The sequence below is a fragment of the Sardina pilchardus genome, chromosome 10 (assembly GCF_963854185.1).
Source record: "Sardina pilchardus chromosome 10, fSarPil1.1, whole genome shotgun sequence".
NCBI lineage: Eukaryota > Metazoa > Chordata > Actinopteri > Clupeiformes > Clupeidae > Sardina > Sardina pilchardus.
This window is the reverse complement of record NC_085003.1, coordinates 11,023,947-11,038,834: the sequence shown is the minus strand read 5'-3', so window position 1 is coordinate 11,038,834 and position 14,888 is coordinate 11,023,947. Positions and strand designations below refer to the sequence as shown.

The 14,888-nt window shown below is 42.8% G+C and overlaps 1 protein-coding gene across 1 annotated transcript; it reads right to left on the bottom strand.

The window, feature by feature from the left end:
- Nucleotides 1-4,737: 4,737 nt before the first annotated feature.
- On the bottom strand, nucleotides 4,738-13,907 carry pnp6 (purine nucleoside phosphorylase 6). Its single transcript, XM_062547142.1, has 6 exons — nucleotides 13,790-13,907; nucleotides 9,633-9,802; nucleotides 9,000-9,103; nucleotides 7,123-7,298; nucleotides 6,593-6,783; nucleotides 4,738-5,713 (listed from the first exon to the last, which is right to left on the bottom strand). Exons 1-6 carry the CDS (start codon nucleotides 13,810-13,812, stop codon nucleotides 5,517-5,519), a joined length of 861 nt encoding a protein of 286 aa, XP_062403126.1. The 5' UTR covers nucleotides 13,813-13,907; the 3' UTR covers nucleotides 4,738-5,516.
- Between the last annotated feature and the right edge of the window lie 981 nt (nucleotides 13,908-14,888).

Here is a 14,888-nt window from a genome sequence, read left to right as displayed (position 1 = left end):
AGACAACTGGTGTGAGACTGCAACTTTATTCACGATACCGGGAGCAAGTTACCCACATGAAAGTCTTCTGACCCTGGAGCTTGAGAGGAAGGAGGGCCATGGAGGCAAGCAGGGAATTCACAAAAGGTTTCCTGACTTAGTATGTAACGAAGTGTTGGTATTGGAATGGTGATACAACATTAAATGGGCTAGTTACTAGGCCTATAGAATTTATTCCAGTTAACAAGTTTAGTTTACAATTATATCGGCAAGTGGTTATTTCGGACAGTGGTAAGTGATAGTTTATTGTAATATAACAAATTGTCTGGGGGTAGGGGATTAAATTCTTTGACATTGTAAGTCACCTTGCGCCCCAACTACACATTGACACAGTCGCTCTTGAAGTGCAGTTTAGGCACTTTCTAACGATCAGAGTAAATCCATCTCTCTGTGTGCACTGCACTGGCCCTAAGGTGCTTCGCTCCAGTCAATCTGAGGATGTGGCAGAGACAAACTCGCCCATTCAAGAAATCAGAGGCACTGTAAATCAATCCATACCAGAGAGTGCTCTGTTCCAGTCTTTCACCTGTCTCTTTATTTGCTTTCTTGCATCCCCTTTCTTTATTCACAACTCTTTGTTGTTAAAACAGTTGTGATATGAGAATTGCAGAGAGATATCAAAGCACCAGCTTTATCTCTCAGTAGGTACGCACTGGAAATGTTTTCCACCTGGAGAAACATACTGTCATTTTGAAACAACATTTGCATTCAAAGGATTGTCTTGCTGACCAAAAATGCCTGAACAATTAACAATTATCAGTGGCCAGAAGCACAATGGGAGGTGTCATCTTGACAAGGCTATTGGCAAATACTTTCCTTTTGCTGCCACAAATCATACCTGAATGACATCCTCACATTCCTCCCTCAGTGTGGGCAAAATATTCCAAGCTAGCTGTGCATAGCCTACAATCCGCAAGAGAAAGCACTCCAATACGATTTGCGAAGGAGAAGGCAGTCAATACAATCTGCAATTGATAGTCAACTAATATGATCTTGAGGGGACAGCCAATCGATACAATCTGCCAAAGTCGTCACCTGGGTCTTGGCTCGGTACCAGCAGAACCGCCGCTGCTGACAGCTTGATTCTGAGGGTCTGAAAGCCTTTATTCAGCAGAGATGTCTGAGTCCATTTCCCCGGCACATCTTGCTGTGCAATCAATACGCTCACTTCAAGTTTTATTGGCGCGGGAAGGACAGATGGATCATCATTTTAGGATGAGAGCTGTCACATGCAGATGTGATTAAGCAGGTGACCTCTACACAGTGGAACGGCTGCTTGCCGTGTCCCCTTCACTGCCCCCTACTACACTCATCCCATATCAACTGCCAGGCCCAGGCCCATAGCAGATAGCTGTTCCCCTTCATGTGTTTGTCTCCTTTATCCAGACAGCTGCTGAGGTTGGGTAGGATCTGGCCCAGACCCGGGCCTGGTTCAGGGCTGGATGCACTGCTCAGCCAATGGCTCTCTGGATCCGTAATCATATCTACTCTTTAATGGTAGAATTAACAGGGACAAATTGCATCTTGTTTGCAGAGGATGAAACTCAATGACTGGAGAGGCCTCAGTGGATGTCTCTCTCTGTGTGTGTGTGTGTGTGTGTGTGTGTGTGTGTGTGTGTGTGTGTGTGTGTGTGTGTGTGTGTGTGTGTGTGGCCTTACAGTAATTTGGGGATTTCCTTTAATGTGTTTGGATGGTTACTACTGAGGTATCTCTCAGGTTTTTATCTCGTCTCCACTCTCCCTTTGTCTTGCATGCCCTTTCTCTTGCCAGTTACTACAAACAGACTGAGGGGAGAGCAGATTTTCTGCGATATAGCCGGGAGAGAGAAGAGAGAGTAAAATCACGAGAGGCTCTCAATCAGCTGGAGGATTGCACCGCGCTGATTAGAGCCAAATGAAAAAGGAGAAACTAACAAGAGTGAAGGGGGAGCGTGCGGAGCAGGGGGATGTCTGGGGAGGAGAGAGTGGAAGGATTTGAGACTTGATCTAAAAATGGATTTTAATGTGTTTTTTTTCTGTGTGTGTGTGTGTGTGTGTGTGTGTGTGTACGTGTGTGTATGTGTTTCTGTGTGGTAGTTGTATGCCATACCTAAAGTGACTGTATAGCACCCACCGCCACACCAACAATACATTCATCAATCATTATTTCATTTTCTCCCAGCTGATTTAATAAGCTTTGTGCTGCGCTTGGCTTTATTCCAAACTCAGAGCTTTTATCCCGGCAAAGACTCCGAAATGAGAAATGCTATGAAGAGAGGCTTGGTTTTGTACTAAACGCGCTGAATGATATGAATGAACACCGAGGCAAAATGGAATCCTGAGCCCCTCGGATGATTTAGAGGTACCTCCATTACAAGGTGTGTGTGCGTGTGTGTGTGTGTGTGTGTGTGTGTGTGTGTGTGTGTGTGTGTGTGTGTGTGTGTGTGTGTGTGTGTGTGTGTGTGTGTGTGTGTGTGTGTGTGTGTGTGTGTGTGTGCGTGGGTGCGTGTTTGTGGGTGTGTGTGGGTGTGTGGTGTGGGGGTGGTGGTTGGATGAGAAAGGGATGAGAGCAAGATAACGTGTGAGAGACAGAGAAAAGAATCTCCACGTGTGTGTGTGTGTGTGTGAGAGAGAGAGCGCTTTCTCAGAGAATAAAAAGTAGGAGGGACGGCAGGTAGCCTCCAAAACACGGTCTGCTCTCCGTGCCATGTGTGCAGGTTTTTCAGCTCTGAATTATTCACGAGTCAGCTAGTCCCTAACTGCAGCACCGTGACCAGTGCACTAACACAGCAATAGTCATGTTTCCATGTGGTTTTGTCCACTTTCTAGAGCAGTGTCAGCACACTGTGGGTGGGTGGAGCACATTTAGGTTGAGGATTACAGTAATTCATATCCACATGTGCACTAAGACCTTATGACTTTGATCTGTCCCCAAAGGTTCAACTCAAGCGATTTCTTTGATTAGAGAAATGGAATTGAAATGGCCTTCTGAAATGAAATGTCAGGAGAAAGATTGAAGTCATTGCTATGGAGAGCTGAGTGTGCCTTGGTAAGAGTTTGCGTTCTACATTTAGTCCTAGTTCTCATTCAACTTAAATGAAGAGTAAAACAATAGCTTTCCTTCATATTGTCAGAGATGATTAAGGCATATCTATCTTACTGATGAACAAATATAGACAGCAAGAGCAAATCCGGAGTTATAGTAACTCTACTCTGATATGGGCACTCTTTCTGACACAAACACATAGAAAGAGAGAGAGAGAGAGAAAGAGAGAGATTCCCCCAACTGGTTGCTGATGCTACATTGGTTTCTCGTATTGAAACAGATATGGAAGTCGTTTATAGTAGAATATTTCAGAGGAGTACTTTTTCTGTTGAAAAATGTCACTGTACAGCTCCCAAGTAGTGTGATTCTGTTCCTTTAGGGTGGTCAGGTGTAGCAGGTATCACTGCAAATCTGAATACATTTGCATGTTTGATGTGGTACATTAAGAACATCAGCCAGCGACTTTCCTCAGATGCTCAGAGGGCTGAAAAAGGGACTTAGTCCTTTTTTGATGGCAGCCTGACTGTGAGCTCAGCTTTTCATTGTGAATATTTCATAGGAGCACCTCCTTTCTGCTGTGGCTCTGGGATATCAATAATGAAGTGAGATGGCTCGTCCAGGAAGTCCATTCATTCAGTGAATTTATACCATACCATTTACACCATGTTATACCATACCATCTATATGTGTACGTGTTTGCTCGAAAGTCATGAATGATATCTGCACTTAGATCTATGCTTACAGGGGTATTGGATGTATTTGTGTGTGTGTGTGTGTGTGTGTGTGTGTGTGTGTGTGTGCTTGTGTGTGCGTGTGTGTGTGTGTGTGTGTGTGTGTGTGTGTTTGTATGCATGTAGAATATGTGTGTGTGTAGTGTGTCTATAAAGAAATTGATATACTCATACAATGTAATGTCATTAATCCAGAATTGCAGAATTATAAGACACCATCTTTACAGATGCATATTGTTTCTTTCCTCCTATATGCTGAATGAAGAGCATTATGTGTCCCAGTGTCTTATAGCCTGGAAACCAATGCAAACATACAGAGATGGTTGCTTGATATAATGTAAAAGGCATGTGTTGTGCTAACCCATCGCAAGAAAGAGAAGAGGGGCGAGAGGAGATAAGACAAAAGAAAGGGTAAGAGAGACATAAAGAGAAAGTGTGTAAATCAATGTGTGGAGGAGGAATACATGAATAGGAGAGTCTGATGATTATACCAAACAAGACCAAAGGAATGATGCATCAATAACATGTCTAGTTTATTTAAATGCAGCATTGATTAAAACACAGGCTTTGACATAGGATTTCTACATATTTTCCATTAGCGCTTCCTTGTGAAAATAAAGTAAGATTCTACATAGTATTTGTGCTCTGTCTTTGTTCGTAAAGAAAATAGAATAATTCCTCACTATTCAATACAGTCTCTGAGAAGGTAGTATGCAGGTCGTATACCCCAACATGACATTCCAACAAACACCTGCAATAGAACACTGGCCAAACATCATTATTGTAATACAGTACAAGTGCAAAAGAGCTGCTATCAACCCTGGCGCAATACGGTGTGGTATACCTGCCTACACCTGCCATTCAAGTTTTGGGATGGAAAAAGGAATTTACCAGATGACGACCACAAACCTAGGAATGCTCCTGTCTAAAGTTGGTCCCCCCCCCCCCCCTTACAAACAAGCACCCATTGTGAAGATTTGATCACAGTGTCCACACAAAAATGATGAATTGACCATAAAAAGTATTCCTGAGGCACCTTGGATGTTGCCTGAAATTTCTTGCAGTTGTCAAGGCAGAAGTGATCTGTCATCATTAGTATGGACCCCCAAACATTTAGGGTGAAACGAGAGGTAAATTACATGATTGACAAACTTCTATGCATTTATGTTACAGATGATCCTTAAACAGTTTGATAAAAGTCAAGTAAAATGGAAATAGCATGAGTTAAGGTCCCCCTATCTCTCTCTCTCTCTCTCTCTCTCTCTTTCTCTCACACACACAAACACACACACACACACACACACACACACACACACACACAGACAGACAGACAGACAGACACAGACACACACACTGTGTTTAATTTAAGTTTGAGGTGGAGAAAGCCCAGTGTAACAGACTGAACTAATTAGCAACAGTGTTGAATAGCGTAGCAAAGTAAATTACTTTGTTAACAAGATATCAGGAGGATATCATCCCAAAGTGTCAAATTAAGGAACCATCAGTGCACAGTTTTGCCCATTAAATAGATTATCATTAGCTATCACAAAAAATAAGTAAAGCCATATTAATTACCAATGCCTAGTGCAACTCTTCTTTTTATAGATAACGTTCTACATTGTCAATTTCTACCACATTTTCTGCTTCATATACTTTTACATTGTTACATACATTCATTCATTCATGGTGAACCAGGAGGTGATTGATTGATTCCGTGAGGGTTACAGTTTCCCCACTAAGTGGCTGACCAGCCTTTGAAGGTCCTCAGTGCGCATACGGGTGGTCTCTAGGACCTCCTCGTGGTTGGCCCGCTCCTTGCTGTCGTAGTCGGTGACGACTTTGTTTGTGATGAGCGACAGGCCAAAGACGCGCAGGCCACAGTGGCGGGCCACCACCACCTCCGGGACAGTGCTCATTCCTGGGGCACATGGAAAGGGTCAAAGGTCAGGTTTGACATCATCCACATCCGCCTACATTTAATGAACAGTGTACAGTACTGCTGACTCTCGATATCCTGCTGGTTAGTTCACTCACAGAGGAATCCTAAATCTATCAGAAATGCTTTGAGATGAAATGTCAAAGCTGCTAGATGTCTGTGCTACTACATGTGGCCAGGAGACAAGGGGACAAAATACTTAAGGAAACACCAAACCAATCTAATGCATCTTAGCCAATTTTTTCAGAATTGCCCTAAATCTAGCCGATCACAACCAGACCTATTCAAAACTCAGCTGTTGTCTTAAGCGGGATGCATATTGCACGCGATGGCTTGCACACAAGAACTGGTCTGCCTCTGCGCCAAGCAAAACGCAGCGCAACATTTTTCCCACTTTGATGGTCCTGTGCGTGCCACGGTCGAAGCTCAACCATGTAGAACTTTAACTGCGTTGTGCTGTCAATCATACTGTACCTCTCTTGCACTGTGCTCAGCAGCAGACGCAACAAAAATCTTTGGGACATCAACTCAACCAAGCGCAACCCAGCGGCGAACAAAGCGCATGCCGCATGCAATGTCCCTCTTTAAGTCCCCTTTAAACAGCTTAGCAACACATTCAATGATGCATCAATATAATTGACCTGGGTATGTTTTAGCTGGTCACACACACGAGTTTGAGGAGGTAGTTCTTCACAAACATGCGGGTTAACTCTGAGTTGGAAAGTTTGCACAAAATCATTCAAAGGACCTGTTTAGAGAAAACATGCAAACAAAAACATGCCGCTTCTGTTCAAGGAATGTGCACCCCTGATGTTTGTGAAACCCCCTTAAACTGTCCACTAAACGCTGGCCTCCTCTTACCCACGGCGTCGGCGCCCAGCATCTGCAGCACCCGGCACTCGGCGATGGTCTCGAAGGTGGGCCCCGTCAGCATGCAGTAGACGCCATGGCGGATGTAGGAGGTGCAGCCCTGCTCCTCGGCCGCCTCCTGCGCCAGCTGGGCCAGGTCCTTGTCGTACGCGTCCGACATGCAGGGGAAGCGCACGCCGAAGCTGAATACAGGAAACAAGGAGGCACACGGAGGGAGCAGCAGAGCCCTGTCAGACGGCGCGCCCACAGAGGGAGGGAGGCTGCCAGGTCGCATTAGCGCGCGGGACTCCAGCAGCGTGCTCCCCCACCAGGGAACACAAATGTCTCTCGTATGGACACAGTAACGGGCCATACAGTGCTACAGTGGGATTTCAAATGCTAAAAGTGCTAAACAATTACACATATATTTTTCATGAGAAATTCTGTGTAATTTGCATACGTATTAGTACATACATGTATGTTCACTCTGTATAAGCATAATACAGGATATGTCTATGTACGCAATCTGGCAAATGACATACCGCTCATCATTGGGTCCACACAGTGGGTTCTGGCCTGCAAACCCGGGCATGTTTATGTGGTCTTTAATCATCATAATGTCCCCCACACTGAAGTCAGGGTTCAGCCCGCCAGCAGCATTGGTCACAATTAGAATCTCCACCCCCAACAGGAAGAACACTCGCACTGGGTAGGTCACCTGATGACAGAGGAAAGGTAGGAGAAGAGCTTTAAAAGTGCAATCTTCCCAAGAAAAGCAAAACATAAAAGTACCATTTGTGATAATGGCTAATTTATTTTTGCCAATGCTTTAATGCATAATGTTTTTTTTCCATTTCAAACACAATTCCTGTGTAGTATGAGGACAATGTGGGTAATATCTCTTGATAGAAAATATTGAGAACATTACATTTCACTCTGTAATAGGAGAAATGGTGCATATTAGAGGGATTCATTTTCCTTTCATTTGAGATGCATCAAGAAACTACATACGAAGGCTTATACACACATGATTGAGTTCTCTACTTCACCAAACTATGAGGAATGTGATTTTACTCATTGCTGATGGCTTTGAGACAGATGCTGAGGACTATGAAACAAAGCGTATGAAATGCTCAATGTTCAATTTGTCCATTCGATCTAGTAGGCATCTCTGTTTTTCTTTCTCTCCTGCTCATAGGACAGGGTACAGGGTACAGTGTTAAAGTGAGACAGTGTTACCAGTAGGAGGGTTAAAAATTAAAGACACTCTGGGTATGGAAGGGTGAAAGGTCACCTAGATAGGTTACCTTAAAATGCCCCAGCAGGTTAGAGTTAAAATGACAAACTAGACAAACTAATCTAAGAATGACACAAAGTTGTCATAAGAGCAAATATCGTGACAGCAATCCTCGAGTACCGTAAATAGTTTATAATGACACTGCTCAATAACTGTCCTCAGGTAAATGCCCCAGATATCTTCATTAACTATAGCATACACTTCATTCAAAGTAAGCAGACCGTCTGTGTTGCATTTTAAACACTTTAGCAACACCCTTCTCTACATTTTCTATTAGCTTGAAAGTCTCAACAGCAGCAATGTCTCTGTGTTAAGAGACTCGATAACTCAGTCGCGGCCTGTGCACTCTGACAAAAAGTCAGCCACCATAACTACATGGAAACGCATTACAGCTTCAATTTCATCTCGAGTCTTGACAGGTATTACCCAAGAAACTACAGCATTACAGAAGAATGACTGAATTTTCTTCCACACTGAAAGACACCAAAGCCATTACTGTAAGGAGGCAATGACAAGGTAACAGCAGTGAGTAAAATACCTAATGCCTTGTGCCTGTTTTCAAGATGAAACCCTTCCTCTCGGCTCAGCTCCTTCTCTTACACTCACACACTCTCTCTCTCATATCTCACCATATCAGTATTCATCTAGAGATCATCGTTCACAAACTTCTCATCCTATGGTTTACCTACTACATTTACATGCCTTCATTTTACATCCCTCATACCTCATTGTCTCATTTCATTCATTCATGAGTAGAAATGCAAGAAGAGGTTTCACAACATGTTGTTGCCAAACATGTACATCATCACAAGAATAATCCAAGAAACGGTGAATGTAGGCTAGCTGCCTTTATTGTTTGTAAGGCAAGTCAGCTTGTGTATTGAGCTGAGTCAGGGACTGGACTCACAGTGGGCACAGTAGAGTATGTTAACGATTTCAATCACATACACACACATACACAGAGAGAGGGAGAGAGAGAGAGAGAGAGAGAGAGAGAGAGAGAGAGAGAGAGAGAGGGGGAGAGACAAACAACCCCTGCTTTTATAATTACTGTAAAACCAACAATGGGAAAGTGTGCCAGAAAAAGGGATATGGTGCTTGTCGTGTGAAACTGATACTCACCGTGGTGATGTTGTAGCCCTCGTAGAAGTGGAAGCGACCCTGCATGCAGACGCACTGCTTCCCTCTCAGCTCCCCAAAGACAAGCCGACCTGCGTGTCCTTGCACTGCGGAGGAGCATGACAGTGCAGAGGGTGGGGTGGGGTGGGGGAGAGAGTTTCAGATTCAGCCTTCAGTATTGGTGCAGACGAGACAAGCTGCACCCTCAGACGGGGCGCATAGGGCAGGCAGAGGGTAGTAAGTGCCTCTCTGCCTAGATTGTAATGTTATCACAAGTACCAGACGAGAGGTGAGCCAAACAAGTGGGAATAACTGCAAGCCACAGGCAGCCCGTGCACTCTGAAGGAATCAAATTACATTTCCGCAAATGACCCCTGTATCCCTTTCAGTCGGTGATCAATCGGTCCGCGCAATAACTGCTATCATTTCAAACATCGTTTCCCAAAAATCTATCCCATATTCCAGGTGATAAACCCTTCTTAATGGAGCTTATCATGTACTGCAAGTGCGGAAGACATTAGGGCAGACACACCCTCAGCTCACAGCAGCCGGAATGTTACCAGAATTGGTCTGGACCGCGTGGAGAGACTGAAGCGGAGACTCTGGAGCAGTTACTGGACTGAGATGTGATCTGACCTGTGCTTTTGGGGAAGTTGGGGATGTCCTGGTAAGGAAACGAATTTCTGTTCTCCAGGAGGTCCGCCAGGCCTCCCAGGCCCGAGCCACAGATGATGGCTACCGTGGGCCTCTGTGGTATCCGTGACAGCAGCCAGTCAGCTGTATCCTTGCACTCTTCATATTTATACCTAAGAGAGAGAGAGAGAGAGAGAGAGAGAATTTAACCTTTGCCATTTGGCATTCTAGAAGTAAGTATTGCCGGTACATAATTGCTGTGTTAGGTAGTGAACAGCAAGATGATTGCAATTTTATGATACAGTACGTCCAGTCAATAAACACACCTCTACAATAAAACCAGGTTAACAATCCTTTACTAAGATTCATTTCATTTAATTTATTACTGTATATGGGAAAAAATTAACAATTCAGTTACAGTTAACTGGCCTGACTGAGTTGAAAAAAAAAAATACTGGCTTACAGCAGGTTCCTGTTTTGCATCACATAAAAGACAAAGATGACATCACAATAAAGTCAGGTCAAAAATCACATAGCCTAAACAATACAACCATGCAAAAATAACTAAAGGGTGTCAACAGCACCAAAGTATTGTGTCTTGTCCACCAAAACATCGTTTTTGAGTATATGCACAGTGTGCAGCCTCAAACCTAGTTGTGTGTTGAGTGTAATGGTAGCCAGCTGGTACATGTGCAGGTCCCCCTTGCATCACGTTAGTGAGAGTTACATTATAGGTGAGAAGATGGCGCAGAACTACTGCATCAGGACATGAGAAGAGAAAAACAGTGGGCACGTTCGACTTCTTTTTCAGTGCTGCGCAGATCTAACCGAATCTTACAATACAAACATCCATCAAGTTCAGCCAGATCTGTGCTGTGCTGTAAGAAGTTGAACCTGTCCAATGTTTTGACGCTACTGGAACAAAAATGAAGGCAATGGTCCTTCAGAAACTGCCCTTGTTATAACCACTGTGTACACTTTAAAAGTTAATAATACTTTGATTTGTTTGTAGGGACTCCCTCCACACTACCATCGAAGTGTAAGGCTATTTTGAACCTTGTCAGTAGTTTGAAATCAGCTATTTATTTTGACCATGGCTCCATGGCTGCTACTATAGTCTTTAGGTCATTTCTTAATGTTGCTCGAAACTCTTCCAATTTAACTCCTTTTTTGGCTTCCAAAAGAAGGTTTGAACTCAATATCATCCATAAATACACCCTAGGTTGTGAGTACATCGGACCCTTGCTTTATAGTAATCTCTGCCTATTCATCAAAGGCTATTAGTTCTGCTACTATCTACAGTATGGCTTTAGGTAGAGGTGGATGATCTGCAATCTGCACTTGATTGCTCTTTCTGAACAAACAGCTGTTGCATCTCACTAGATTGAAACTGAATTTCACAGTCTGAAACTGAATTGTGAGAACTGAACGTGGAAGTGCATAGAGAGTGGGATTTAGAGTGAGGATTTCAGTGAGAATTTGACTTCCAAATGTACTATTCAAATACATTTTTAATACAATTGCTCAAATTCAGCAATTCAAATGCAAATACAACATACCAGATTCAGTTTCTGGTGCCACAAGAAGCATTCCATAGCATTATCTGAGATTTCTACATCCAAAGTAGAGAGATGTGTTTTGTTAATTGATTTGTTTTGTAAATCAATGTGTGCAGTGTTTTGCAAAAAGTGTGAGGTTAACAATGTGCTTATAGTTGTGGGCTGTGATTGATTTTAGTGTTTAAGTAATCAAACCAACTATAAAGCATAAGATTCTTTACTCAAACTATCAACTGTTCCATCCATATGGGCCATATTGTCTATCGCTACCACACTGTCAGATGGCTCAATATGGTGTAGCCCTTAAGGAAGACCAAGACAAAGCAGCAAACATGGCAATGCAATCATATAACATGCTATGTGACATGACACTGCTAATGGATCAATTGAAGCTATTAGTGGAGCTCGGAGACAATGATGTCGACAGACACTGTATTGTAATGTACAATTGTATGTGAAATTATATAATTGACAACATATGTCTAGCGTCTTAATGCAGAGTAAAACAAGTTTATAGCTATATCTCAGGTCCTTAGCTGTCAAAAACACTTGCTCTGGATTTCCAAGAACCTCATGGAATTAATGATGCCAAAAGAAACAAACCAAAACAAACAACCTGTCACTTTCAGAAAGCAGACTTTTGTGGCTTCATAAATGTCAGGTGTTTTTACATGAGTGAATGTTAATATTTTATCATTTATAGCCCATGATTAGAATGAGTCTTTTTCTTCTATGGCAAACAAAAAATAAGCACAACCGGATATACAATGTTTATAGTGTTTGAGGCGTTTTTGTGGTCTTAAATGTGTTAGTCTGTGTTTATATGAGCTGGCAGTTGACGGATCATCCATGGTCTATACACTCATTTGAACTTCCACTGACTGGCTTGTTGAACTTCCACTGACTGGCCTTGGTGAACCATTACAACAGTTCTATTCAAATATGTGATTCCTCACTTTTCGGTTTATAAGTCACCACAAGCCTGGGCTAAAGTCACTGTTCACTGAACCGCATGTCATAGCTCTGGCTAAGCTAAAAGGCTCAGTTGTTTATTTACTATATTGGCTTGAGTAGACTGCATGCGATTTCTCTTAAGGTATAGTGTTATGATTAAATTCACATGATAACTCACACAGACTTGTTCACCTCTTTTCTTGAAGACAACTGGTTAGACTGCACTGTGTAGGATTTGTACCACGATTCATTTTTACTCTCTCAAAATTAACTGTCATGGACATGTTCTAATAAGAGAGAAAAGACATTTTGTATTTTGTTTTTTGAAAACTATGAATGTTCCAAGAAACATTGTGAACATAGAAGTTATAACAAGGGGAATTTCCCCTAGTTATGTTCTGTGTGAAGGTGTTGTGTAGTAGGTCTACAGAAAAATAAAACAGTAGCCTATTTCTTTTATGACTTGAAATGTTACATTTTCTAATGTGGCAGCGAACAGCGACGTAGTCCATCTTATCACTCAGTGTACTTAGTCCAGTGTGATGTTCTGTGGTATGAAAGGGCAGAGGTTTTCTTACAGACAATAAAGGTCTATCATCGTAAACTTTTATTTTGGGTTGGATTATTTTATTGGATAGGCTGTGTTAGGCTACATGGACCTCTCTGCTGAGCCTGGCCATATTTCACATGTAGCAATCCTAAATTGCACATGCCTTGCTGTTTATGCTATTTAACGTTTGCACAAATTTGAACAACAACGGCTAGACAAAAAAAAGTATGTTAAGTCAAAGACGTTGTGTCAGTCAACAAAGGCTTGCTTGGAGCTGTCCATGGTCCTAAAGCGCACTGCGGGATCAGCACTTTCCATTCAGCTGAGGATCTAGTTTACCCGGAGAGCTGTCTAAAAATGAGCTCTATAGCCGGACACAATAAACAGCCCTTTATTGTTGTCAGTGGTTGGCAGGCATGCACAACGGGGCCATTTTCACATCCGTGGGGTTATCCAGACCGTATCGAATTTTCAGTTTAATGACTGGAGCTATCCGCAGAAAATTGTCACTTGTCGCTTTAAGAGACGCTCTAATACAGTAGGCTATTCACGAAACATTAAGGGAACCTCCATTTACGTCAACGTACAGTAGCCTAGCCATCTGTGGTTAATGTGATTATAGCTTGATGGATAAATATTGTTGTGTATTTTACACGTTTAAAGGCTACAGCCTAAGCGATTATGAAGAAGCAACAGTTTCGACATTATCAATATATTTGACTAGGTTATGTGTAGATGTCAGAGATTGCCTGGGCTCGGATATTAAACCACAAAGCCACTCAACATTCGAGCCTATATGTTTATTTCTAGACTATCGCATAATATTGTAGCCTACTCCCTTTCAGTTATGCAGGCAGCACGATGAGGGCAATATAGATTGCAGTCTCCATCCAACGAGAAGGATAGTAGCCAAACATGTTGTGGTGGTTGTCTATTCCTCTGCTGACAGTTCGTTTCATGGCATTCCTAGGTTCTGAATGTCATAATTGACTGCACTCCCCGTATGATGAAAACGTGGTGGATTTATCAATATTGTTGAGTTTAATTTAAACATGTATTGCTGTTCGGTGGCGAAACACTCCGTTTTCACTCCTTACCTGCATTCGTTGGATGCCGACATGTCCACGGATGATGGCGAGGGGCTTCAAATGCGTAAGCTACGGTTTGTTTCAGCACTGTGACTTCACAACCACCGTGCCGACCGTAGCCCTCTGTAGGCTACGTCAGTTAGGCGCAGGGGAGGGAGAGTTCATACAGGCTTGACGACGGACTAGGCATGGTGGTGGCGTGACGGAGGAGGAGTCTTGGGTTAGCGGTTTCTTTGAAAGGACCCGCTATTCTAATCCAATTTTCTACCCCACTGGGCCGTTCAGTGACCCGCATGTTGAACGCCCAGAGGACTGTCAAACGGCTGGGAATCTGTTGGCAAAAACGGAACCGTGAAACAAATTACATAACATAACGTGAAAATCGAAAGCCCTCTTGATTAGGTTAGGCTAGCCTAGGCCTACTTGAATAAAACCCTATAGCCTATCCTGCCTGATATGAACAAAGATTACTCTCATTAACAAACAACTAGGCCTACGCCTACAAAAGATCATGTCCACATTCAGACAGCAAGACTTATTTTCAGTGAGACTAATTTTTGGTCAGCCTGTAACTTCTCGAATCACAGGAAGATACTGGACATAGGCTACCAGCCTAGGCCTAGGCTACTGTATATCACACCCAACAGCCTTTTGTTAGCCCACTGATGCCAAAGACTTGCCATGGTGATTGAAAACAATGGGCAGAGAGAAATAGTAGGCTACAAAGACAACCCATTTGAATTATATCAAAGGTCTCTCTCTCTCTCTCTCTCTCTCTCTCTCTCTCTCTCTCTCTCTCTCTCTCTCTCTCTCTCTCTTTCTCTCTTATTCTTTTACTCTGCATGTGGATTATGTGTCACTTGTGTGGTGATATTTGAAGCAGGCTTCAGAAGACACCTACAGTCAAGGACATTGCCATGGTGTCTCTCAATGCTTTAGGTAGCATTTCAGGTAATACAGTCTTAGAGAATGAAATGGCCCAGAGATGCAAGCCTCTCTATTACTTAATTAATTAATTTTAAATAAAAGGACAGTTAAGATATGCCAGTACTTGGCACCTAAATGAGCTTCTCCTTTACATGTTGACCTCCCCCCTGAGAATTATGTG